This window comes from Desarmillaria tabescens, assembly GCF_030435595.1.
Source record: "Desarmillaria tabescens strain CCBAS 213 chromosome Unknown EV420scaffold_97, whole genome shotgun sequence".
NCBI lineage: Eukaryota > Fungi > Basidiomycota > Agaricomycetes > Agaricales > Physalacriaceae > Desarmillaria > Desarmillaria tabescens.
Window position 1 is genome coordinate 45,561 of NW_026848396.1, and position 27,917 is coordinate 73,477.

Below are 27,917 nucleotides of genomic sequence, written 5' to 3' on the forward strand. Positions count from 1 at the left end.
CCAGGACACACTTTTATGACTTAGGTTGATATCATGGACTTTCAAACTGTAGATGACGCGTTCATATGTAGATTATTGCCCGTAGTCGACCATGTTGAATGTGAGGAGCATCAAGACCTCCTTCGCAACACTGAAAGTTGTCCAGATGTATCTCGCGATGCTATTCCGGTCATGCACGATTGAGATCGCTATACCAGTCTCTGCTCGGGCCTGTGATGCAACCACTGGGGAATACATCACGAGTGTTTTCCCTTGCCCAGTGGCTACAACAAGAAACAGGTCCATGCCATCATTGAGTTGGATTGCATGCTTGAGCTGGAATTCTCAAAGTGAAGGAACATGACACATCTCCTTAAGAATTTGTTCGAGCTATTCAGGGGAATTGACAGAAGGGTTAGGGAGGGTATTAGGGAATGTGGTAGATGTAGAATGAGCCTTGGAGGGCATATATGATAAATTATTGTGAAACGAGGGATAGTTAGGTGCTTTAAGGCATTCAAGAGATAAGAGAGGAGCCAGTCGCCGTCTATTTTGGGATGCAGTCATGGCAAGCGCCTGCCATGCCAGTTTGGCCATCACATTTTTCAAGTAGCGCTCGCCCCCCCTTCCACCCCCCGATCTAATTCCAGACTCTACATCCATTGAACAACTTTTCTTCATATGGATTGTTGAGTCTGGTTTACAAGACTACAAAAGCTCTTAATATTTCTGCTGCATTGCACACCATTTGCAACACTTGAGTTTTATCATGCACTGCAGCATAAAGTATGAAAATATCAACGAGTGTTTCGATACCAAAACACAGAGTTCGGTAATTTCTTTTTGATGTATGCTGCAAGTATGTTGATTTTCAGGTGTGCGGGATCAGGTTCCATACAATCCACTAATTCATTAGAATTTCAAGTCATGTTTGCCATTCAGATCAAATACAGATAAGTATTTTCCCTCATGGCAAACTTGTATTTATTTTTATTTGTTTTATGAACAAAATGTATTGATATATCTATGGAGGGTGCTTACACTCCAGAATATCCCCTCTCCAATGTGATGCCTGATAAACGGTGGAAACACCCAGGAGATATTGAGAATCCGAAGAAATATCTCGAACTCATCATGTGCCTTTGACCACATCTTGCCAGCTGATATAAGCCCATTCCAGGAATGGTTGCGGGCCACCAATCCCACTTTGGGAACTTCAAAAACTCCCCCATCCCATCTTGTGAAGGCAGAATTGATCTGTGAATATCCACAGACCCCACTAATGGTTATGACCTATCATATGAAGGGTCTCGAGCGTAAGATGGTGGGCTTTTCTCTTGTCTTATTGTCAATGACAGGAGCGAAATTTTGTATGTGGGAATACCATCTCTTGCCATCAAGGTGGATGCATTGTCAGCTGGAAGATGCAGCAGTCAAGATATCCAGAGAACCGTGCAATCACTGACCTTTCCTTCGTACTCATATCCCCTGAAAAACTTGTATCCTTATGTTTCCACACCCTCCTTCACAACACACCGTTGTTGCGACTGCAGCCTATTTATGCGTGTAATTTTGCAATCTAGAGTGTTTTACACGCATACTGAGAGATAGTGAGTGAGCGGACTAAAACTACGTGTCGACACTAATGCTACACGGTGCAATGATATGGAATATAACTTATGGCATAAGAAGCAACGGGATTCTAAACAGGACTTAGTCACAGCACTGTACCTGATGGGCATGCATGATGAGAAGGCCAAACCCTATACCCAATGCCTTAGGCTCTAACTTACAAGCATGCTCGCGGGAGCTAGATAAAACCTTGACAATTGGCAGTGACACTGAGAATACTTAGCGCGCTCGCTAACTGTGACACATCGTACCTGAAAATCTGGGGAAATCCTTAAGCGAGATGACAGATATCACCAGCACGAGCTTGGGCAATGGGCTTCAGCCGAAGTCCGTGAGCCTGCATTCCATTGTTCTGAGTCCCATTGTTCGAAGACTCACTTGTTGCCATGTCTACGAGAAGCCTCTGTGAATCCAAGAAAGAAGTCCTGAACAACATATGCCAGAACTGATAGTTCCGTGCGCCTAGACCTGTCGGTCGCTAGAGAACAAGCCCGTGGGTGTCGGGAGAGCACCTCTTGGCACGCGTTTAGCGAGCTCACTATAGGAATGAGACTAAAACTGGGAAGTCCGACTTGGATGCTCAGTAAGGCAGCAGTGGCAACATGCTATGCATGTAGGAGTCTGGGTACTGCGCAATGTTTGTAATTCTAATTCCCTTGTAGTATAAGTAGGCTGGTTACAGTAGGTAGAGGCCAAGTTTCGAGCCCCCGAGTTCCCGTGCACGCGTTGAAGGTGGTACTGTAACAAAGGATCAGTTTGTGACTTCGAGCTGTGCATAGAATTAGTGAGCTCACTCAGAGAAATATGAGATACCCTTTTGATAAGACTTTTGAGAACTTAGTCAGAGTGAATACGAATCAGTGAAGCTGCTCTGTTCCATTGAGTGTTGATAAGTCCATTTGGAGTATGTTCTGAAGAGGAAAAGTGAGATCTGTTCTGTTCTGTTCTGTCTGTTCTGCATCAGTTCTGTTTCGAGTTTCCGTTTTCTGAATCTGTTTTCCGAGCGCTTCTGAAGTGTTCTTGAGTCGAGATAATCTGCTGGAGTTAGTTGGAGAACCCCTACATACAGTTGTGTAGCGAGCGGGCTAAGTCAGTGCTTGCCTGTGGTGTTCTTTTAGCGAGCTCACTAAAGTTTCGGCATGTATTGCCTCTGTTTCTGTTGGGATCGGTGTCCCTTGTGTATTATAACTCAAATCTGCCTTGAAGGTTGCGTTGCACCAGTGAACGACCTTCCTGTAAAAAGTTCCTAGACTTAGGAAGTCATTAGAGAAAGCTTAGCTTCGCTAAGAGCGCTGAGAATAAGATAAACTCTTCGAGATATAGAAGTATAGTTGGATCACATTAGAAATAATCGCTCCCCCTAGAACTTACAAGGGTGATTGTAGTTTGTGTAGTTGTGTGAGTGTGTGTGTGGGTTTTTGAGGTTTGCCTTTTAGCCCGCTCACTATTCCACAGGTGCCCACAGCCAGCCTCTTCACCGTTCTGGGACAGCCCTGTTGCAATGTGTGTCAATGAACTTCATCTTGCTGGGGTTCTTTGTGGTGGAAAGGTGCACTTCTCCCAGATGGACATTTCAAAGAGTTTCATGAAGACTGTTTTTCCCATTCGAGACCGATCTAGTCTTTCTCAACGAGAGGCAGACGATGCAAATTTCACCTATAAATTCGAAGACACCAACACTATATCACAAGAGCTTTGCATCACGTCGAAGCACATTCCATTCTCGCCATCATTCTTGTTCACGGGTATCCTCTGGAATCTGGACACCCAGGCCATCTCTCTACCATCTGAGAAGCAGGAGAAAAATGTGTCTGTGATCCATAATTGGTTGTCAACAGATGTTCATGTCCTCTCCGATCACCCGTGTTGTTCCCATGGGTCTTGCAGTTGCCAGTGACCATCCTTTCCTGCCACGATGTGCATGAAAATGCACCATCCCTCCTCTCAACTGGTGTTTGTCCCAATTACTTTCCAACCCCTCTCCTACCGTACCGGGGCCATGTTCAGTCATCGATATCGCCGCATTCTCATATGCAAGTTCCGGTATCGGAATCACGATTGTTATCGGAAACAGGTGGTCAGCCTTGCGACTTCTACCAGGATGGAATTCCGGAAAACGAGATATGCAATGGGCTGAGGGACTTGGTTTCGAATTTCTTGTACAAACGCTCCCAAAGCAATTTAAGTCCGACGATTTTATCTCTCTACTAGATCCAGTTTTCCCTTGTTGCCCAGAACTCTCAAATTCCCGTGTTAAGCTCCATGAAGACCGCAAATCCATTGTCGAAGGCTGGTGGAATGGCCACCACCGCAATACAGATGTTAACAACATTTTCCGATGAATGTGCAGTTCCCCTACCTCCAACGACCTCCATGTCAACACAAGATATATCACCAGTGCTGTCAATCCCGCTGATGGACCCTCAAGAGGCACTTATCTGTCCTCCTCACTGGTCCTACCCCCCATCTCAATACCAGATGTTTTGCTTCCCCTCCTCGTCGGCTTCGACAATACGACTTCGTTCTCCTCTCCTACTTTGTGAGGATTATGTACCATGGATGCATCTTTCAGACTCCTACAACATTGGGGATCCATTGCATGCAATTCCCTCTTGAAAGTCTATGTGTTCTTCAGGACAACCACAGTTTTCGCCCAAAAATCTAGTCAATTCCTTACCTTGTGAAATAGCAGGATTGTTCTTATCTGTAACCCAGTCACTCGATGAGATTTATGACTAAGCAGGCCATCCAGCTTGATGTCCCAATTTCAAATTCTATCATCGAGATCAAAACAGGCAATTGGGTCTAGACTTTGGAGTTGCACCTTGGCTTCAGAACTGCCAGAAGCGTGTTTGCTGCTGCATATCTGGTGTGCAATGCATAGAGTCAAGGTGTGTAAGTGCTCGCACCATTTCCTAGGAAATTTCATTACTGTCCCCGAAGGTATATAGTCACATAGTGTTTCTATGATGCACCCCTCTTTATATTCTTCATAATATGCCCTGCATTATGTAGCAATATGTACGAGTATCTCTTCTATATGAATATGACCATGGCTCTATAAGCGCTATGAGTAGGCTTTTGAAAATTTCTTTATGGTAAAAATAACTTAATTATGTAGCAAAGAAACAATCTGTTACATACCTTGTGCAGTGATTTCCTTTTGTAGTTTTTTTTTCGTCTTTATGTGACGTTTTGCGTCTCCTTGGGTCTTCACTGAAGCCATACATTGCCCAAGGCCAAATTGCTCAATTTGGACATGATCTCCTGGAAAAACGTAGTCATGGCAATTGCCGAACGGCTTTAATTGGACCCGATTTCCCACACTATCACTTTTCTCTTTCGCACCAACATGTCGATTGACCATTCTTCTCCAGTTGAAAGCCCTGCAGGTATACACTAACTGTTCTTAACATCGAAGGATTGGCCTGTGCTTAATTTCTTATTTATGAAGCAACAGGATACACTGCTGCGAAATGGTCCTTATTGGTCTGGTCTGTTCCGATCATTTGCTGAGCATTCCTTGAGATGCCTTTGGATCCTGAACAATGGTTTCATCTGCGATCGATGGAAAGTGATATAGAGTTAAAGTTCTTGCAGTTTGGGATGGCCATGGCCCGGTCCCTAAAGTCAATTGCGGATGAAGGCTGGGAGAAGGTCAAAGGGGGTAAACCAAAAAATCACATTGACAATATTGGTGGTGGTCGCAATGCTTCCAAGTTTGCGGGCCACCTTGAGACCCTTATACTCGTGAGAGCAGTAGATATCACAGCTGGTTTTCTTCGCCTGCCTACAAGGTCTTACTATCCAAGCTTCCAGAAGTCAATAAGTCTTGACAAGCGTCAAATGGGGGTATATTATATCTAACAATGCCCTATAATGCTTTCTGACTGACCCTCGTCAATCATGGCCTCAGAAACTAGCCGAAATTCAGACTTCCCTTCGCATGTATAAGGAACGCGCATCAACGCCACTTCCTCCCTTGGCTCCGGGGGCCTCCTTTATGCAGGAGATCTTGCATGGCGATGTTTGTTTTCTTGTGCATCATTGGAAGCACGAGTCAGCCAAAAATTGGCTGAAGATACTGTCTGTGTTGGACGGAGTGGCTTTTCACATCCAGTTACTTTGTTACATGGGTTCTGTTCTTTACATAACAATTTGATTGTATTCTGACAAAATTTTTCTTCAGCACAGTGGAGTTGAGCAAACGACACATTGGCAAAGGTAGGAAGCTTTCGATAGTCAAGAAAATATCCTGACCAATTTCAAGGTTTATCAATGAGAATTTTAATCACCCTGACATCCAAACGATTATGGGCAATGAAGAGACATTGAAGAAATTTAAGCAGAGCCTTCCTCGTTGGAAGCAAAGCTTTGCAAATGCCATGGCAATCTCTCCTCTTCTGCTTATTATGGGACAAGGCATGGGTCAGACATTAAATACGTCCCTTGCTTTGCAAGTGAGAAATCATTTATTACTTTCAGATATTCATCACTTACATTTTCTTAGGTCGGTGGAAGGCTGTCTTCGATTGGAAAACCAGACCTCATCGTACGAGTTGAGGAACTCCTTTGGCATTGCATTATTGGTATCGCTTGGGGTTCTTGGATGAGCAAGGTTGGATTAATGGACTTTCTCGAAGCAATCAGTCCACTAATCAACAATATGAAACCTTTGAGGGAGAAGCAATCAGGTGCCACGCCTTGGGATGAATTTGATGGGGAGGATACGTGGTTCAAGCGTGCTATTCACTTTATCCAGCAGAATGATGTCGCAGGTTTGGGTGCGAGGGTGGGTGCTGAGATGATTGAATGGCTCAGGAAAAGCAGGAAGCGCTGGATTAAGCGAGGGGGTCACAAGATGGATTGAATATGAGGAGAGAGAGCAAGATCCCGCTCTCCCCGTAGAGTCACATGGTTACAGTTAGAGACTCAAGGAAGGGCGTCAAGCCTCCCTCGGTTCCCTCCATCTAAGGCTGCACCCTTCACGCCTGAATCAATACCCAGAATTCATCGAATCTTAACCTATTGAGTACACAAATGGGGGCATGAAAACTATCCGAACTTCAGAGAACGACCCGAGTTGTCACCCCCATGGTGCAATGCACCAATAATGCCCCTTCCGACGGTTCAAGATATTGATCTGATATCCGTGCAGGACATCATCATAGGAGAGCTTCCTCCCATTCGGAAGGAAAGCTCTCAAAGCTTCTTTCCATTATCTTGACAACAAAAAATCCTACATGAACGAAGACTAACGCAAGACATCCACTCAAACTGGCAGAAGTTAATGTTGATGGCACCATCCATAGGAATGACTACGGTTATTCCATCAGTCTCAGGGCGAAAAAGGGTGCAATCCGAAGCTTTTGGCAATACTGGGGACACTCTTTTGTTGAAAAAAACCAAGCTCGATCGAGGTCTCTCTCGTTCTGGGGCAAATATCGTTTCTCCGATCCTTTGGGATCCAAAGAGAAAGGAGTACACTTCTTGCGATTTTTTTCCCCTCGGAAATCTTAGATATTCACTTTTTATTAGGAGCTTGATGATCGAATCACCATTCATGGTTGGAATGATTGCATTGTTAATGACAAGACAGGTAGTCCCTGGTACAAGCCTGACACAGGAAAGGGCTTGGAAGAATCAATGATCGTGACTCTGAGCTTTTCCAATGCAATGAAGAATCCTATGGCGACCCTGGAGACCTTCTGTAACTACCACATATTCCTTTATGGCACAAAGACTTCACCTCTCACCTGGTCATTGAATGACCTATCTAAGGTTGGCAATGTCGATATTGTCTGAGAGGTCCAAGGTTATGCTCACTCCTTCCGTGAAATATTGATCCTTACGCTCCACTAGATCATCAAAGGTGAAGCTCCGACCAGACAAAGGACTATCTTCACGTCAATCTTTCCTTATGCGAAATATATGAGGAAGGCCTGGAAGATGAAGGACGTGTTTTAAACGCACTCTCTCTGCCCTGCAGCACTTCTGAAACTGGACACCCTCTACAATTGTACATTGAAAACCTTAGCTCATTTCATTTTGGAGGCTCATGAATGTTAGGATTGTATCAAGCCACATCAGAGCCTTTGAGCAGACATCTGACCTTCCAGAAGATATCTTCGACACCAGTTATCCAATCTCAGCAACAAATTTCTGGTTAGTCGTGATGAAAGGAGTGATCAGTTATATTCATTCTGATTGTCATGGTGTTGGTACCTTCGTGGAAGTTCTTTGTGGGCGGAAGTTGTGGTACGTGTTTCAGCATCATGGGAGTCGAAGACAAGACAGTCGTATAGATGAGTATATGGGTGATTGGGCGCCTGGATTTATTCTGGATCCTAGGGAATGGGAGGCCAAAGTTGTTTTGCTGGAACCCGGCTCTGCCTTGTAAGTTCATGCTGCAATATGTTGAAACATTCTAACATGAAGGAAGTTATATGTGTCCAGATACTCATCATGCTGTTCTGACGCTCGAGAACTGCATTGTGAGGGGCGGTCATTTCTATTCCACCGTTACCCTTTCGAAAACCGTCTCGGGCTGGGTTCATACATGTATGCTTGGGTACAGGATCATCAATGTTGTACACCCGGAGCTTCATCAGCTCCTCCTTTGTATGATGTGTTACTTTCACACCGTTATTGGTGAGAAAGGTCCTGAAAGTGAGCAGTTCTAACTAGTGGCATTCTTTGCTTTTACCAATACTACTAGCTCAAGACACAGATATTCCCAGTATAACAAGAGACGGACTGCTCGAACTCATTGCGTTGGGAAATCTGTGTATATTCGGATCAGCCTTACTTCCTTGCATCCTGCCAGACTCTGCCGATGCCATGAGGCCCGCAATCACCATGGCCATAGGTGCCTACATATCCATAATCCGGTGTCTGCGGGTGGATTTTGGTTTAGTTTTCCTTGCAGAAAATAATGCCGTTGAGCCCTCCATCAATTCCACCATCCTTGTTGACGACAAATTAAGCATCTATGCTTGGTTTCTCAACATTGGGGATTTTGCTAGAAGCTCCGTGGCTCACTTTGGGCGTTCTTTGATCTTCTACGCTTGAAAGGCTTTAAGAGTGTGCAAGGCTCAGGGAGAACATGAATCCCTCATGTTTAATTTTGATTCATTTCGTCAAGATGTTGCAAATTCATTGGAGACCTTTTTGCAAATGGAGCTGACCACCGACTTTCTCCATGCATACAAGTGACGGGTGGCACGTTTGCATGTTAGGCCCATATTTTTGGTTCGCAAGAAAGTTGACCTCCTTGGTAAGTGGGGAATTTGACACATATGCTAATCTAACAATCACAACAGATCCGGGTGCCTATTTTGACTGGAATACAGCCACTGATTTTGATTGCTCTGACATTGAAGATGATATAGATGATAGTGATGGAGATGACCGTGAATTAGGAAAGAAAGAGGATGGCCGCGAGAAAGAGGATGGCCACGGCAGAGATGACAGTTGGTCAAAGGACGATGACAGTTGGTCAAAGGACGATGATACAGAGAAAAAGAAGGATGCTCCTGAGGAGCTTCAGGAATCTGACGTCGAGTCAGAACCAATGTCAGGTGAGGATGAATCTATGCACTCGGAGTACATGCCAAGCAAGTCCGTTCTATAATGCCTTTGTATGAAATACTTGTATGCGCTAAGGATGTGTGCTTTTTCGTGACAGCCTTTGGCCAATTTATGTTTCTCTTCTAACAATTTCAAAACTATGTTTATTGTGGCTAAAGTAAAGCAATGACTGTCAATCATACTAGTTTCTGCGTTTTTTGCCCCTTGCAACATGACTCAAGTGCTAACCTGCACTCAAAATATATCTGCGCATTCTTGGATTCCACCCCTGTCATGGATGAGCTTCCAGGCTCTGTACATAATTACATTACAGGTTGCACTTGCTGTTTCAAAATATACATTCCAAAAAAAAGGAGAAAATCATATTATAATTGGGCCAGAGGCACTTGGGGCTGTCCAGGCAGGGATGCATTTCACGATGAGGTCGTCTGCTGGTACGACATATAAGAAAAGGTGGCAAGAAAATTGGTGTATACTGCCTACCTCGTCCATGAATAGACCATGTTCTCCTTCTCTGAATCTGAATCTGGTCTAGATAGATGCTCATTTGCTTGAATTTGAGTCTAAGTCCTCACAATTGAAACAGCTCTGCTATGTGGCACTCAAGCTGGCATAATTTGGTGACATATGGTAAGATTGTTTCCATTGATGTGATTTTGGCCAAGTCGTCAAGCAGGAGCTTGATAAGATGCGTCGGACAAAGTCTTCAAAAGACAGCTTATTTGCAGATTCAAGAGCGTCAGGACTGAAAGCAAAGTCCTCAGAAGCGACATCAGGAGATGGTGATTCATCTTCAGTCGAGACTGTTTTCAGGCGTAAAGAAAGGATGAATTTATGGGCAGAATAGTAATTGCGTTTAACAAAGCTTCATCGCTTGCTGGGCTCTGGGCTTCCCTGGCTGTGTGTCTTCTCAGCTAAGTGGTCGCTGAGTGCATTGCACACCAGATATGCAGCAGCAAATATGCTTCTGGCCATTTTGAAGCCAAGGTGCAAGTCCGAAGTCTAGACCTATTGCCTGTTTTGATCTCAATGATAGAATTTGAAATTGGATCATCAAGCTGGATGGCCTGCTTAGTCATAAATCTCATCGAGCAACAGGGGTTACCTATCCGACTAACTTGGTATGCAAATGAGGCTACTTTTTGGGGAGGATGCTGTGAATCTGATATAATCCTAGTATAAAGACCGACACAAAACCTGCCGCATTTTGATTGGTCTCTATATGCTAAATCCCCCTCTGCAAAGCACAGATTGTATTTCCCACACAAATACAACGTTGACATATCAGTTCTGTAATAGTCATGGTCTCTGCCATCGATAGTCCTGGCATTTCCTAGCATCCGAGTGCAATACATTGGGAGAGTGGTAGGAAACTGCAGCACAGGCAGTATGTGGGAGCGAATAGAGGGGAGGGAAGCGAGTAGCCTTATCGATGTCAGGACAGTTGGCAATCTTTCGAGCCCTTGAAGGTTGACTATCATTACGCAAAAAAGGACAGCTGAAGGTGTGACCAAATCTAATGGAGCAAGCTTTGCTGCTTGCTTGTGCTACTTGTTATATACAAATTATCGCCTTCCTCCCGTAAAGTGCACGACATCGCTTCTTACACAAGGATGACGATGAAAAAGTGCTAGATGTCTAAGTCATCTTCACATCATAATATCATATTGCAGAAATAACACAAGGAATTAACCAAATTATGAAAAGAGAAGAGCAACATTTCCAATGTATTGAAAATACAACAGACCAGTAAACAAAGCTCATAAAACTGTATTCAATCCAAAACTGTATGTGAAGACACAGAAGCCAATATAACAGAGCTGAAACTTTAGTTTTTCCCGGCGTACTGAATGCTAATGCTGAGGTAGACTCTACCTTCGGTGGCAGTGATGATACGGTGAACATCCAAGTCTTCTAAGTCCATGAAGTCTTCGGTTGTTTCAACGACCATGATTGCCCATGGACGCGGGGCATGATGCTCCTCACATATGGGAGTGGGCTCTTCATCCTCCACACTGATAGCAATATCAAGCTCCGAACGCAGGGGTGAAAAAATTACTCACTGGGAGGTCTGTGCTTCTGCAGCAGGACTCGGGTTCTCAATACCACCTTCCCTAGGGCTTGGAGCCTTTACGCCCAGATTGTCTTGCTGCAACGGGGAAGCGTTAGCAGAGGACTTCGACGCCAAGTTGGGACTGTCACCAATGATATCAGACAGCATCTTGATGGGGAAGATAAGACTGGTGTTGCACCAGATGGAGGCTTTTATTTCACCGGAGGCAATGGCTGAAATGATCAGCATGCAGGCATGTATTTCGGATCAATTAGATAGAAGACGTGTTATCAACCAACTAATAGTTGACTTAGATCGAACTAGGATCACCACTCGCACTTCGGTGGATGATACTCTAGCAAGTCAAAGGCGACGTCAAAGTCAGTGGAGGGCAGATAGACACAAAGAACAGAGTTTGAGTTGGGTGGATTAAACCTTAGCCGAAGCTGGGGTTTAGGCCAGCTGAGGCGCTACTTAAATACATGTGGGTAAACTAATAATAGTACTGTGAGAAACGGTCCGTGGTGATCGTATATGAGTAATCCTGCTGAGTAAAATGAAGAAAAATGAATAAACCGTAACATTACCCCCTCTCTAAGACTCGTTCGTCCCGAATGAGTCATCAGACCACTGGTCATCCTCGGAAGAGGAGTGTCTGGATTCTGAGTGAGAGAGTGATGATTCATTGTCATCGTCCTCATCACTTGAATCCCAATTTTCTGCTACTCGTTGTAGATGATTGAGGTCCGGATCGTCGAAGATGGTGGGTTTCGGGAGAAAAGGTGGAACAGGTTCGTTTGTCATATCTGGGTTTTCTTTTACCCATTTTTGATTTTCCTCCTGTAATTGATGGTTCATAGAGTCGGCAATTTCTTCAACCAGCCTCTGGAACGAGGACATGACCGATACGGGTCCAACCTTTGTTTTCCCTTTTGCGACGTACGTATCGTCGAGTGCGTTGAGTTCCTCTGAGTGCACGGGGGCAGAGCATTGAGATGAATAAACGGTAATTGCATCTGAAATGCATGGCGTATGCGGGTCATGGTACTCGATGGTATTGCCTGGTGGTATCTTGTCGTCGATCCCAACCGTCTTTCCTTTATCATTGACCTTCCACGTAATTTTTTGGATACGGGCTTCATACTCGTTTACGAGTTCTTCCGCATTAGCCATGTCGGAGCGCTTCACCCAGGAGTTCTCTTCCATCGGGTATCCCTTCCACTTTACTAGGTACTCGGTGATGGTTCGACGGGTTTTTCCGTGACCGATGACTTTTTCTCGTTCACCTACTATTTCCTCAATCTCATATTCTTCCTCGTCATCGATTAATTCCGGGGGTGGTCTTCTGGGACGCGGTTGGTCTGGGAATTCGGGTGCATGATATGGGGTTAGGAGGGATTCGTTGAAACGATTGTGAATCTTCCATCCTACTGGAAGTTTGAGTTCGTAAGCGGAAGCCCCCTTTTTGGCTACGATAATGAAGGGGCCCACGTGCCTATCCCCAAATTTCTTGGTGGGGCGTGGGAGGTGTAAGTTGGTGGAATCCAACCATACCTTATCGCCTCCCCCTTGTGCTTGTCATAGGCTTTCTTCATTGTGTCTGCCGCCTTTTCGAGGGATTCCTTGGCCTTCTCTTGCACTTCCTTTATTCCTTGGACTAGCTTTGACGCAGCGGGGACAACGTCTGGATGCTGGGTCATCTTAATAACTTGTCCATCCCTTCCGAAAACCACCTTATAAGGGGAGAAACCGGTCATGGAATGCTTCCGGTTATTGTGGGTGAAGGCCGCTAGTGATAGCCATTCACTCCAGTCGTCTTGCCGGTAGTTAACGAACATCTTGAGGTATTTTTCGATTTCCTGGTTCACCCGTTCCGTTTGCCTGTCCGTCTGCGGGTGATACGCGGTAGAGGGGTTCCCTTCAACCTGTATTAGTTCGTAGAATTTCTTCATGAACTTCGACACGAAGATGGCTCCTCTGTCTGAGATGACTTTCTCAGGCATTACTCCATAGGGTACATAAATGTGATCCCTTAGGATTTTGGCGAAGCCTAAGGAAGTGAGTTTCTCGGTGCATGCAATGGGGACAATCGTTTTGGAGAACCTGTCGACAATCACGAGGATGGAGTCAAACCCCTTGGAATTTGGGAGTTTGGTGATCATGTCGACCGATATATGGGTCCAGGGATGATTGGGTACTTCATTCGGATGAAGGGGGGCCTTTTTAGGGTGACGGTCCACTTTGGTTCGCTGACAAACCTCACACCCTTTTATGTACGCTTCTACCTCCTGGTGCATACGGGGCCACCAGTAGTCTCACAGGACGAGTTCTTTGGTCTTCTCTATTCCGGGGTGTCCTGCTGTCACATGGTCGTGTTAGAGGGCTATGATCTTCCCTCGCAGTTTCCGGTCCACAGGGACATAAATGCGCCCATCGTACCAGAGTAAGTCCTGGTCTCTGGAGACCCCTTTCTCATGGTTGAGGGAGTCTGAGATTCCTCAATCCCACTTGCAGGGGTCATGGGTAGCCAGTTTAATCTCCTCGTGCAATTCCTCCTGCATTGGCATCACTAGGGCCTGGAAGTGTTCGGCCTTTAGGACTGTTACATCCTTGTTGTCTTCCTTCCCTTGATCGTGGTCTGCTCGTCGGGATAGTAGGTCAGCCTTACGGTTTTGAGCTCCTGGTTTGTGGTGTAGCATAAACTGATACTCCGCTAATTCCATCACCCATCGAGCCTGTCGTCGATTGAGCTTTTGGGGCTTACGAAAATATTGGAGGTTGGAGTGATCCATCCAGATCTCAAAGTCCTCCTGGGCTCCCATGAGATACTGGCGCCACTCGTCCAGGGCTATCATGATAGCCAAAAGTTCCTTGTCGTAAATTTCATAATTGCGTTCTGTGGTAGCTAGAGCCTTCGAGAGGAATGCCACGGGCCGCCACTTTTCGTCCTGCCATTGGGACAGCACCGCTCCGACCGCTCCTTCGCTGGCGTCTGCCTCCACATGGAACCTCCCTTCGTCCAATGGTATGGCCAGCACCACATCCTCTTGAAATAACTCCTTGAGCTTTTCGAAGGCCTTCTGTTGAATTTCCCCCCATCACCACTCTACTTTCCCTGTGAGCATCGTTAGGGGTTTTACGTGCTTGCTGTAGTCTCGGATAAACCGTCGGTAGAAATTGCAAAAGCCCAAGAATGATTGTAGCTCTTGCTTTTTACAAGGGACTGGCCAATCCAACAGGCCAGCGATCTTTATCGGGTCCATCCGAATCTTCCCTTCACTGATTATTACTCCCAAGTACTCAGTTTCCTCTACTTCGAACTCGCATTTCTCGGCTTTAAGGAATAGTTTGTTATCCCGCAGGATCTTTAGTACTTTGCGTACAATACGCCGGTGATCTTTTTTGGAGCGAGATGCAATGAGGATGTCGTCCAGATAAACTGACACCTCTCCAGCCGCTATGAGGTCTTTGAAGATATCGTTCATCATCCATTGGAAAGTAGCCGGTGAGTTGGTAAGCCCGAAGAACATAACTAAGGGTTCGTAGAGGCCGCGATTGGTTCGAAAGGTGGCTTTCCACTCATCCCCTTGTTTAATTCGGACATTATTGTACCCCCACCGTACGTCCAGTTTGGTGAAGTACTTTGCCTTCTTCAGCCTGTCCATGAGTTCCCCAATGAGCAGGAGCGGATACCGATTCTTGATGGTCATCTCGTTGAGCTTTCGATAGTCCTGTACCAGGTGTAACTTCCCATCCTTTGTCTTGACAAAGAAGAAGGGTGATGCCATGGGGGATTTAGAGGCTTGAATATGACCTGTGGAGAGGTTTTCGTCTAGGAACTTGTCCAGCTCTTCTTGTTCGGCCGGATTGAGAGGATAGACCTTACAGTCTAGATTGGTGTTAGCGTTAGGGATTAACTCAATGGCATGATCCCAGGGTTTCCGCGGGGGTAGTTCGTCAAAATTTTCCTTTGCAAAGACATCTCGAAATTCTTGATATTCCTCTGGTACAATCTCCTCAAAGGACTTTACGTCCTTCTTGGCATGGGCCCGAGCGGCTAGCTCGTTGGCTTTGGTACCCATTGCCCGGATATGGAAGGCTTCCTCAAAGTTGATGATCAGGATAGTGTCTCCTTCTTCATACTCCTCCCATTGCGACGAGGGATCCGTGTCAGGGAGAGAAAAGGGAATTTTATGACATGCACAACGGGCTAGGGTAACAGCCCCGGTGTCCCAATCAATTAGTGGATTGTGCCTCTGCAGCCAATCATGTCCTAGAAATAGGGGGGTGGTACCCAGGTCGACTACGGCTAGCTTGATCCGTTCCACGTGGTCCCCTATTCGTAATCGTACCTCGGCATACTCGGTTATGTCTCCTCCCTTATTTCTAGTGCCGTTGGCATTATAGACCGGAGTTGGTCGGGCCGCCTTTTTAAGACTAAGGGCATGGTTCCGAGCCCAGACGCGGTCGATAGAACTGCCGGTGGCCTCGCTGTCCACCAAGGCCTTTAGGTCATGTGTCTCCTGCGTGTCTAGCGTTTTCAACTGCATGTTAATGGATACATTACGCCCCTTCCATCCTCGTATATACATGGGTGGTTTCCATAGGTCCTCCATCCACTCCCATCTGTCCCTTGCTTCTTGTGTGGTCTCCGGCTGTTCTTTAAGTGAGTCCCACAACTCCTGCATGACTTCTCCTGTCCTTCGTGGGTGTACCCACCTTTTCAGGGTAGCAAAAGCAGCGGGTTCATCTTTGGTGAGACATAGGGCCCGACGTGTCCAATGGGTCCCGAAGGGCTCGTAGTACATGTCGAGGACATCCTTCTTGGGCTCAGGTGCAGGGGTCACGGGAGACTTCCCCTTGCACCAGGTGGTTGGAATGTCGGACTGTAGATGGGCTTCTTCGTCTTCGACTTCTTCCAACAGAACGTGAGTTGTCTTGCCTCGAGGTGGCAGTTGGTCACCGGGCCGATCGGTAAGGCCCCTTGGCAGCATTTGGTCACCTTCCGTTGAGTCGGTGGAGGAGGGCTCGCTGCCCTGTATTCAGCCCTGGCCAAGGGCATTTGCATGTGGCGTTGTAACCTCCACTGTGATCCTGTACTTATCCTCATTCCTAACGCCAGCAGTACTCTCGGAAACCCTGGGCAGATGCACACATATTGGCTCTTCAAGGGGGTCAGCATCGTTTGCGGATGAGGCCACTACTAAATGTAGGTGGTCCCCTTGATTCCCTGCCTCAGCTGCTTTTCCGCCACTGACGGGGGGGACAACCTGTGTGGAAGGCCCACCCATCAGAGTCATCGGCCGATTCTCCCTGCTGGGGCGACGACCACCACATCTGGCGTCCATCTTGTCTTGACCTGAGGCGCTCACTGGGTACTCCAGTCTTTTCCCCGTTCAGTCAAGAGGGGGTGTGGGCGGTGGAACTGGCAGATTGGGCGGTCGAGACAGCGATCGTAGGTGCGGGTTATCGCCCGGCAGGGGATACCCCTCAGGATACTTGGAGGGTGCAGGCAGTGGCTGTCGGGGTACCGTGGATTCCTTCCCCTTTTTCTTGGAAGGTCTGGCGCTGGGGTCATCCCAGTCGTCGTCATTGGGGTCATCTGGTCCGGCGCCCGCCCAAAACGCTTCTGTCTCAATCAGGTTGGGCATCGGTTGCGGCCTACGATAGGGTTTGCACCCCAGTTTAGACATGTCAGGGTGTACCTGATTCCACACCGCGGCCGCGCGATGCCAAGTTTCCACTTCCAAAATGTTCTTCATGAGGTACACATCCCCCATGTACTTCACGTGTCGGTAATCCTCGCCAGCCTCCGTAAGGAGCCACTGGGAGTCTCGTTCCATATCCTCCATCATAATCTCGTAAAGTCCGTGCCATGGTAGGATATTAAATATGGTGGGTATTGGAGCCGCCAGGTTGATCAGCACCGTCCTTACTGCTTCCATTACCTGGCTCTCGAGGGTGCTGTTCGGAGGACGGCTTGGCATTCTTGGCCTTCTCCCTCTCTCGGGCGAGTCAGTCGATTTCCTTGTTCCTTCGCCACCGCCCGATGTCAGAGTCGGGATCGCTAATTTCGGACTCATAGGCCTGCCAGGCTCTTCTTCAGGCTTCGAGGTCGAGGCCGGCTCATTCGACCATTCCAGAATATCGGAGCGCAGCGGCTCGCTGTCGGTTTTCGATTTCGGCGCGTGTGGCGTCAGGCTCGATGGGAAGGTCGTAAAAGCCGTTGGGCCCGATGAGGGCAGCAATTTCGGCGCATCGAGTGCGTGTATCTGCCTCTCTTGCTCGGTCCATTCTGGCCTCGATTTCTGGGGCGAGCCTGGCAGCTCAAGGGAGTTCGAGGGACTCGACGAGCGTGTGGTAGAGAAGCGTCCATGGACGCTGGTTGCTAGGGACGGGGTCGGCGAATGCTCGTCCCACAACTGACGGTGTGAAAGAGGTGATTGGGGCGACGTCTCCGGCCCCGGCAATTGTTCCAAGCTCTTTGGGACTGTAGTTAGGGAACTCTTCCCAGAGCTGCTGATCCATCAGTTCAGCCCTGGGGACGGCGGGAGCGGGTGCTGTGGCCTCTTCGACGATGGGGACAGCGACACGCCATGGGGTCAGGACTCGGGCCACAGGAGTTTCTTCCCTTGGGTCGGCGTAGACCCAACCGGTGCTGCGGTGCCAGCCGACGGGGGTTCCTTGGTTTGTAGGCCAGTTAGACGAAAGGGGTCCTGCTCCATCTGTATTGGAGGTAGTCGCAGCGGAGGCCCCAAGGTCAAGCTCTCCGGGATCCTTGTCCCAGTCGTCTCCCCCTCCCCCCCCCCATACCTTCCCTTCTCAGACCGCCAGTCTGTGTCTGTCCACTTGGTTTGGGAGCGTCCGCTCCAGCTGTCTCCGGTATAGGTTGCATCTTCCTCCGTGTTCGGGTAGAGGTTGCTGAGGAGGTCTTCGAGTCGGACCCTTTCGAGGTCGGTGAGCTCATCACCTTCGTACTCGGTGTCAGAGCCTTCTTCGCCCTCAACCAGATGCCTGGTGTCTTGTCTTCTGCCTCAGTTGGGGCTTGACTCGCCTTGGACTGGAGACTGGTCGAAGAGACCTGGTAGGGGCGAGTCTCCTCGGTCGAGGAATATGCTCTGGGTATCGGTGATGTTGATGGAGTCGACTGACTCTGCGGTAATGCTTCTGTAGGAGTCGGTGCTCGACTCTGAGGATCGCGAGCTGGACTGCGACGATCCGTATAGGGACTCTCCAGGTCCTCTGGGTGTGATGGGTCTGCCATCGTGTAGGCTTTGTTGGGATGCTGCGGGAATGTGAATTACCGGTGAAGAGGCTGGCTGTGGGCACCTGTGGAATAGTGAGCGGGCTAAAAGGTGAACCTCAAAAACCCACACACACACTCACACAACTACCCAAACTACAATCACCCTCGTAAGTTCTAGGGGGAGTGATTATTTCTAATGCGATCCAACTATACTTCAATATCTCGAAGAGTTTCTCTTATTCTCAGCGCTCTTAGCGAAGCTAAGCTTTCTCTAATGAATTCCTAAGTCTAGGAACTTTTTACAGGAAGGTCGTTCACTGGCGCGACGCAACCTTCAAGGCAGATTTGGGTTATAATACACAAGGGACACTGATCCCAACAGAAACAGAGGCAATACACACCGAAACTTTAGTGAGCTCGCTAAAAGAACACCACAGGCAAGCACTGACTTAGCCCGCTCGCTACACAACTGTATGTAGGGGTTCTCCAACTAACTCCAGCAGGTTATCTCGACTCAAGAACACTTCAGAAGTGCTCGGAAAACAGATTCAGAAACGGAACTTCGAACAGAACTGACACAGAACAGACTGAAACAGAACAGAACAGAACAGAACAGAACAGAACAGATCTCAGATTTCCACTTCAACACATTCTCCGAACAGACTTATCACACTTAACAGAACAGAAACAGCGTCACTGATTCGTATTCACTCTGACTAAGTTCTCAAAAGTCTTATCAAAAGGGTATCTCGTATTTCTCTGAGTGAGCTCGCTAATTCTACGCACAGCTCGAAGTCACAAACTGATCCTTTGTTACAGTACCACCTTCAACGCGTGCACGGGAACTCGGGGGCTCGAAACTTGGCCTCTACCTACTGTAACCAGCCTACTTATACTACAAGGGAATTAGAATTACAAACATTGCGCAGTACCCAGACTCCTACATGCATAGCATGTTGCCACTGCTGCCTTACTGAGCATCCAAGTCGGACTTCCCAGTTTTAGTCTCATTCCTATAGTGAGCTCGCTAAACGCGTGCCAAGAGGTGCTCTCCCGACACCCGCGGGCTCGTTCTCTAGTGACCGACAGGTCTAGGTGCACGGAACTATCAGTTCTGGCGTATGTCGTTCAGGACTTCTTTCTTGGATTCACAGAGGCTTCTCGTAGACACGGCAACAAGTGAGTCTTCGAACAATGGGACTCAGAACAATGGAACGTGGGCTCGTGGACTTCAGCCAAAGCCCATTGCCCAAGCTCGTGCCAGTGATATCTGTCAGCTCGCTTAAGGATTTCCCCGGATTTTCAGGTACGGCGCGTCACAGTTAGCGAGCACGCTAAGTGTTCTCAGTGCCAGTGCAATCTTCAAGGTTTTATCTAGCTCCCACGAGTGTGCTTGCAAGTTAGAGCCTAAGGCATTGGGTGTAGGGTTTGGCCTTCTCATCACGCATGCCCGTCAGGTACAGTGCTGTGACTAAGTCCTGTTTAGAATCCCGTTGCTTCTTATGCCATAAGTTATATTCCATATCATTGCACCGTGTAGCATTAGTGTCAATGCGTAGTTTTAGTCTGCCCGCTCACTATTTCTCAGTATGCGTGTAAAACACTCTAGATTGCAAAATTACACGCGTAAATAGGCTGCAGTTGCAACACCGGCGGTGGGTATGCAGGTGTGCTGGGAACATAATGGAACAGGAGTTGGGCGCGAACTCTCCTCTGTCGTCGGAAACAACGGAGTAGTTGGTACAAAGAAATGGACAAGAAAAAGAGTATAAAAGTTGCGAAGACTGTGGGAATGGCGTCGGACCAGGGCATCCGTTCGTGGGTCTATTCTTCATACAGACCAACAGTTACGATTAACCATGCAACCGTTAGGACGGGATAGAGCTCGCTAGTCGTTATCAGCACAAGGATGGCTGATATTGCGACTGCTTGTACGATGACGGGGATAGGCGTCAGTTTGAAGAGTGGGGTGAGTTTTTAGATGCGAATGATCCCGATGTAGAGTCCTACAAGGTAGGCTGCGAGTAGTGGAGCCAGTATGTAGAATCTACACAGGATAAGGGTGATTGCTACTCTCGCTAATGCTGAGGTTAACGGGTCTTGCAATAGGAAAGGCAGGGCCCGAAGGGCAACTGCAAGGAGTAGGAGGATGGGATAAATGTTTGATAGAGCCGGATCCAAGGCGATTGATGGGCACCAACGAATGTCTAGGTGCAGCCTAGCAACCTGTCGGTCTAGCTGGGGAGTATAGTAAAGTGTTGGGCAGCATGATGCTGGGCAACGTAAGGCGAGCTTCGGCTAAATGTTATCAACCAACTAATAGTCGACTTAGATCGAACTAGGATCACCACTTGCACTTCGGTGGATGATACTCTAGCAAGTCAAAGGCGACGTCAAAGTCAGTGGAGGGCAGATAGACACAAAGAACAGAGTTTGAGTTGGGTGGATTAAACCTTAGCCGAAGCTGGGGTTTAGGCCAGCTGAGGCGCTACTTAAATACATGTGGGTAAACTAATAATAGTACTGTGAGAAACGGTCTGTGGTGATCGTATATGAGTAATCCTGCTGAGTAAAACGAAGAAAAATGAATAAACCGTAACAAGACAGCAATGACATTGAGAGTTGGATTAGCTTGTCATGGGGTGATATCTGCTTAAAAAAGACTTCAGGATTATGGTGGCCATTGATTGATAGTAATAAGGTGAGCCTGAGTCTGTATTGGCTCAGACTCATTCTAGGCTCAAGCCTATATAGGAGCCAGCTAAAACTGGGCTTGAGTTGCTTTAGCCAGATGACGATGCCTGATTTGGGCAGGGTGTTTTCTTCACTTTTATTCTCGCCTAGGACGCATAAAATCATGCCCTGTGGTGCATACTATAAGATTCCAATATGGATGAAGGCAACTACACATCGAAAATGCTGATTAATACCATAAAATAGAGAACTGAGGTTTGAGATGACAAGATCCAGCCATCTTCAATCCCCACAGTGCTCTTGTGACATCCACACTGAATGGACAAATTATTGTGTCAGACTAATGTCTCTCTTATAAACACTGAATGGTCTCTCTGCCCAATGCTTCCTTGTCAATGGTAGCGGCGAAGTCACTACTGACCGGTGTTGGAGGGAAGGAGATGCAGATAGTCACCGTGTGAGACACATCAGGAGAATTCAGATGCTTCAAAGGCAGGGAAATCATCACACAACCTTAAAGAAATAAGTGGAATGGAGAGCGCGCGTCATAATTAGTGTAGTCCAATGTCTGAACTCGATCTCCTTTTTTGGTCTTGATGAAGGAATTTGAAAAATGGTCATCGAGCTGGATGGCCTGCTTAGTCAGAAATGCCATCGAGCGACAGGGGTTCCAGGTACACAAATCCCCCCCATTCCGCATCCCTTTTTCCATATCATGTCTGCTACTGTGCATCCTCACACCCCAAGGTCATACTGCACCAGATCCTGCCATTCGGCGCTAGTGATCACTTGTTTTGACGATTATGGTTGGCCATGAATGCAACACTCATCTTGTCGGTGGGAATACTTCATTCTCCACACTGAGGGAAATATCAAGGTCAGAACTGGTGTATAAAAATTACTGACTTGGAGTGAATGCTCTCTGCCGCATCTGCCATCCAGAAAGGGTACATAGGATTGGAATTTCTGTTCCACGAGGATTGAAGCCTCTGCACCTGCCTTGTTTTCCTGCAATAGGGCAGCCCCAGCAAAGGATGTTGACCCAGGGTTAAGGCTGTCACCAATGATATCAGAGGGAGAGCTGATGTCACACCTGATGAGAGCTTTTATAAGGCTTGAAGTTCAGATAGGATCAGACACATGAGTGTGATGGGAATAAGGACATTTGGAAGCTTCTGATAAACTTGTCATCAGTACATATCCTTGAAAAAAGGACTTCAGGGTCTAATGTAACAATTGTTCCGGGAATATGCAATAGCACATTTGAATACAGAGAGCAAATTTTTCACGGTAGGCCACATCAAAAATTGTAACCGCTGATAACATATTTGGGAAGTTTATATGGGAAAGTACATTTATGATGATCAGTCTGGAGATTGCATGACTTCAGCAACTCTTTCTTTCACCACCATCACTGCCCATTCATCTACAGTCGCATCTATATGATTCGGGTTAAATGATGAATGCTGTCTGGGAAATCACATACCAAGTGGACGGGCCCTTGGCCAGACGAAGAAAGTGGGCCTAAGATGGAATGGTCTATCGACACTCATATTTACAGTCTCCCAATGTTCCAGTACAAGCAAAAAAGAAGTCCAGTGTCCTCTCCACTGACTGTTTGAAGGCTTTCAAGTACACTTTCCGCCAACCCTGTGCTTTCCTTGCAGATAGTATCAAAGACCATGCAAAATGAATGGCAGAAGTCTTTGCAAAATCAGCAATGCGAAGTGAGACCAGAGAATCTAAAGGTTTGGTGAATGCATCATGGGCAAGTGGTGTGTCGGGAAAGAGAATCAGAGAGTACTGCTCCTGAAGACGATATATTATGTCAAAATATGCCCATCTCCCCTTGCTGAGTGGCCAATATGCATCTGGTTTACGAGCATCGAAAATAGCGACAATGTCTAAGGCAGGAAGGGAGAGGAGCAAGTTGCCGAGTGCAACTATGTCGAGAAGCCCTTCAGCTGTATTGACCTTGAATTTGGACGAATCATTTTCTATGCCTGAAACCATCCTGATGAGGCATCGGAGAAAACAATTAGTTGATTGGCTTACTATCAGTGTTCAGCCCATCTTCAAGGTACAAAATCAGTCGAAAGAGGAGATCCCTCAGTTGGAAGTACAGAACTCTCTCGATTTTGACCCCATGTATATAAGTATCAACCCAACCCGAAACGGTTTTTGACAAAGTTGTAGTAGTGTAAAAATGTTGTCCTCTGACAATGGAATTTTCAAGTGTCACTACTGCATGAAGAGTGCCTGGTTGAATGAAATTATTCTTGTTCTCAGCGGTAATCACATCATATCATTGAAAGAACGTACAGGACATTACCGGGCTCGAGGACAACAACTTCTGCTTTCCATTGCTTTGGGTCATTAATGAAGTCAGAATCCCAGTCATGGTATGCATGTATCAACTTGTCATGCTTTTTAACGCGATGCTGAAAGAGGTACCAAAGCTGGCAGCCACAATGAACTTGGATAACTGTACAAACCCCAAGACAATAGGGCTTGATGTGGTCAATAGTACTTTTCGTTGCCACATACCAGAAGTGGGTGGTGGATGCAGGATACCCCTCCATCCGAAAGATGCGCTCTGTGTTAACAGACGTCTGTTTGAAAACTCCCATGTCGCTGGAAAAAATTCTATGAATAAGTCAGTTTTGAAACAAGAGTTCATTTTCACTCCTTACAGTTGTAAGGGATGCAAATCCTGGGTGCGGCAGGGCAGACGAAGCGCACTCAAAATAAGACCTTCGTTTTCCTGGCTTTCTTCATGCAGTTCACATAAAGACAGACGCATGTCATGGCCCTGTCCTTGGTGGTCTGTATACTGTGTTAATATATTGTCGTGTTGCAAACAAAAAACACAAACCTTGAAAATCTCGATTTGCATCAGGATTTCCAATCTTAGAAAGTGATGACAGCGTCCAAGTGATCTGAGATGTCTTTGCACCAACCACTAGTATGTTGTGGTCACAAAAACGTTCAAGAGTGCAAACAGGATTGTTGATGGCCAAATCGAAATCCAGGCGATATACCAGTGCTGACTCTACAGCAGGTGCTACAGAAAGTGAAACTGAGGCATTAATACAGCACTTATACCATCCATCCAGCAACGCTCGATCTTGAACCTCCTAAAAAACATCATTTATAGGATTTCGAAAAAGGGATGGGTGACATATGTTACTAAGCAATGGCAAATGATAGAATGTATGGTATCTTTCACCCACTAAAATGGGGGGAGACTCAACCATTGTTTCAGAATGAGCTAGGTTGCGATCTTGTTTTAGTTGCTTTCGGCTAGCTGATACAGATGTAGATCGTTGCCTCTTTCGGTGATACAAGAAGGGATACTTGTTTGCTCAAACAAATAAAGAACCGTCTTCACCGATTTGACCAAGCTCAATGGTGGGGAGGTCGTTAATGTTCAAGCCAGTGTTTGGTGGATGGGGCCAGAGCACTGGAAAGTGTCTGTGGCCCCATTGTTCCACTTGCAATGTCAAGAGGCAGTGAACCTTGGGAATCGAACCAAGTGTAAAAGCTGGGAGGTGGCAGGCATTAAGAAGTAATTGAGGAGGGGCACTGCAAGACCTTGGTTTCCGTTTTACTCAGTGTTTCTGTGCCGGCGATGATGAATGTCCTCTGCATTGTTCTGCCTGGGGTCCCACCTTGTGAGCTCCCTCAAAGTTTCGACTATTATTAAGCCAAGCAACATTTGCCAATCCTACACGAACCTCCAGGCCAAGGATTTGGTTACACTGAACAAGGGCAGCAAATGCATCAGAAAACCAGGTATCCGCTCCCTCAGAGTCACCTCGGATCAATGGTGCAGCCTCAGTCAAGAAGTTTGTCAATCCAGTGTCACTTGTCCAACAGCCCCATGCGACACCGATAATACAACGCCAGAGCATTTCCTCAATACATTGGAGGAGTTCCGGTTTTCTGTAAGATGCAAGTTGTCCTCCGACCTGCAAGCAAACATCAGTGATACCTTTGTGAGATGGTAAAAAAAAACTCCTACCTGTAAAGTAAGCGAGATGGAGATATGTTCCCCGGAACCTGGGTACAGAATGAGCAGGAGTGGTGATATCGCAACAGCATCAATGAAAGCTTTCTTCCAACGTTGCACATTTTGTTCAAAAGTCTCCTCAAAGATCATTGTAGTTCTGAGGTGGTCCGAGTGTTCAAACCTTACAGTTAGAGCGAGTACCATGAATACTAAGAGAATCTTACCTTTATGAATGAAAGTTTTTGCCATGCTAAAGAAACAATCAGAAGTTGATTTAAACAGTGTTGGATCCCCTTACAAGGCAAAGCACCGAGTGAATATGAAAAGCGATGCCATCCAAAATACAAAGGGCATTGGTGTAGGTTTTGATGGACTCATCCTTCTGGTTGTTCACCAGGAGGCAAATATCGTGATAGACATTCTCTTGTTGGTTAGTTGCCCATGGACTTGGCATTGATCTGTTCCTATATGCACCAAGTGATGTGTAAAGTTCATTCAACTTCATGGTCCATTGCTCCAGCGGCTCCCGAATCTACCAGACAGGATCAGGAAGGCTCTCACATTCAAGAAATGACTAACTCACGAAAGCTGGGATAGTATGAATGAGTCGGGATACGCAAAAAGATGCAGGCCATGTCCACCACCTTCGCAAGGATAATGGTGTCAAGAATTGCACCAAATTGGTCTTCTGTGGTGCTGATTTCATCGATACAGGCCTTTTCAGGTTCGCACCAATATTGGTCAGCAAACTGCTTCAGTGATCGTCCCATTGCGATATCTCCCAATTAATAGACTTTTCAGTGCAAATATGACATTAACTGCATCCTTAAGCTCTAAGGTCAGAGAAGCATCATATCTAAATTGATGAGTGAGAAGCCAGATGATGGACCAAGATAGGATTGAGATAGGATCTCATTTACTCCCTTGACTTCAGCTATTCGTGAACCCAGATTAGAATTTTAATAAATTATTTAAGTATTTATATATATTGATTTATTTTGAGTCTATAGCTGCTTATGGCAAATAACAAGTCTGATTAATAAAAATCACAAGACCTTTATCCATATACAGCAATGGCAAGGTGCCGGGAGTGCTCAGGCACAATCTCATTTGAAATGAGCATACCAGTCTTGTATTCCATACCATGGGGACCAAGTCCACCGGTGTTGCGACTGCAGCCTATTTACATGTGTAATTTTGCAATCTAATGTGTTTTACACACATACTGAGATATAGTGAGTGAGCAGACTAAAACTACACATCGACACTAATGCTACATGGTGCAATGATATGGAATATAACTTATGGCATAAGAAGCAACGGGATTCTAAACAGGACTTAGTCACAGCACTGTACCTGATGGGCATGTGTGATGAGAAGGCCAAACCCTATACCCAATACCTTAGGCCCTAACTTACAAGCACACTCGTGGGAGCTAGATAAAACCTTGAAGATTGCAGTGACACTGAGAATACTTAGTGCACTCGCTAACTGTGACATGTCATACCTGAAAATCTGGGGAAATCCTTAAGCGAGATGCCAGATATCACTGGCATGAACTTGGGCAATGGGCTTCAGCCAAAGTCTGCAAGCCCACGTTGATGAGCCTCCAGGCTCTGTACGCTCAGAATTCGCAGATTTTACCAGATATTTAATTCCCCAGCCACCACACAAACCTACTATTTCAATCCCAGCAATATTGCTTAATGTTGCCAATTATCCTTCCCCACTTGTACCCCACATCAATTACATGCCCCTTCCATTAATTCTGCCAGGCACCTGATTGTCGATCTCATGGATTTAGAATCCCATCTGATTGCCTAGCACAGCCGCAATTCCGCAGCACAGCCACAATTCTGCAGCTCAAATAGCAATTCCATGGCATTAGCTCTAATGCTGTGACCTTTCCTCAGTCTTTACTAAGGCTGTTATACTGCCAAGAGATTGCCGCAAGCATCTACTTCAGTACACTTGCTTCAATGTACTTTGCCACAGCAACACAGCAGCTCAAAATTCCAGAGATCGGTGGCATTCTTGCTAATCACTTCATCTATATGTGGAAAAACCATATGGGTGCTGTTACTTTCGAACCACAGTACACAGTAAAACCATGTGGGTGCTGTTACTTTAGAACTCTGGGAGCATGTGTTTTGTATCATTTCTTACTAATCTATGTACTACAGACTTACTAAGGACTCGCTTCAAGTATTCTAAATTTATTCTGGACTTGTAGTATAAAAGCTAGTATACACCACAGAAAATAAGTAGTTGCTGGACACTAGTTATTGCACACATTATCGACCACCATCACTGCTTGTACTCACTAGGAGACAGACAATAACAGCATAGTCACTCTGAGTTATACTCTCTGTCACAGCTTTTCTTCTAACGGTATTGGTGTATGCTCATATTGCACCAATACATGGAATTTCATGTCCACAACTCACTTTTATCTTTTATTCCACCAGCATCTTTTCACTTTCACCAGCCAGCATCATTTTACCAGCCTTCACTTTCTACATCGCCATCATTTTACCCCAGTTCAGCTCAGTACAGTTATGTCCCCATGTGGACACAGATTAGGATTGTTATTGCTGCCAGCAGTGTCTGTCATGGAATTTCGGTCAACAGTTTCAGTATAGGACCTTCAGTCACGGTATTTGGTATCTTGCCATCAGTTTCAGAATAGGATAGTCTCTGTGTAGACTCAG

At 46.4% G+C, this 27,917-nt stretch overlaps 2 protein-coding genes across 2 annotated transcripts; one reads left to right on the plus strand and one right to left on the minus strand.

The window, feature by feature from the left end:
• Positions 1-5,139: 5,139 nt before the first annotated feature.
• On the plus strand, positions 5,140-9,244 carry EV420DRAFT_1651420 (uncharacterized protein; the record flags this gene model as incomplete). Its single annotated transcript, XM_060478547.1, has 12 exons — positions 5,140-5,463; positions 5,528-5,638; positions 5,801-5,835; positions 5,882-6,071; positions 6,122-6,403; positions 7,150-7,392; positions 7,500-7,630; positions 7,681-8,007; positions 8,054-8,280; positions 8,330-8,609; positions 8,850-8,887; positions 8,934-9,244. The coding sequence occupies 12 exons, from the start codon at positions 5,140-5,142 to the stop codon at positions 9,242-9,244; spliced, it is 2,499 nt and encodes an 832-aa protein (XP_060322939.1).
• Positions 9,245-22,558: 13,314 nt separating this feature from the next.
• EV420DRAFT_1486672 (uncharacterized protein) lies at positions 22,559-25,912 on the minus strand (the record flags this gene model as incomplete). Its single annotated transcript, XM_060470436.1, has 14 exons — positions 22,559-22,632; positions 22,681-22,718; positions 22,810-23,197; positions 23,250-23,410; positions 23,517-23,679; positions 23,742-23,828; positions 23,937-24,020; positions 24,070-24,331; positions 24,428-24,501; positions 24,577-24,712; positions 24,866-25,165; positions 25,219-25,430; positions 25,552-25,738; positions 25,790-25,912. The coding sequence occupies 14 exons, from the start codon at positions 25,910-25,912 to the stop codon at positions 22,559-22,561; spliced, it is 2,289 nt and encodes a 762-aa protein (XP_060322940.1).
• Positions 25,913-27,917: the final 2,005 nt, after the last annotated feature.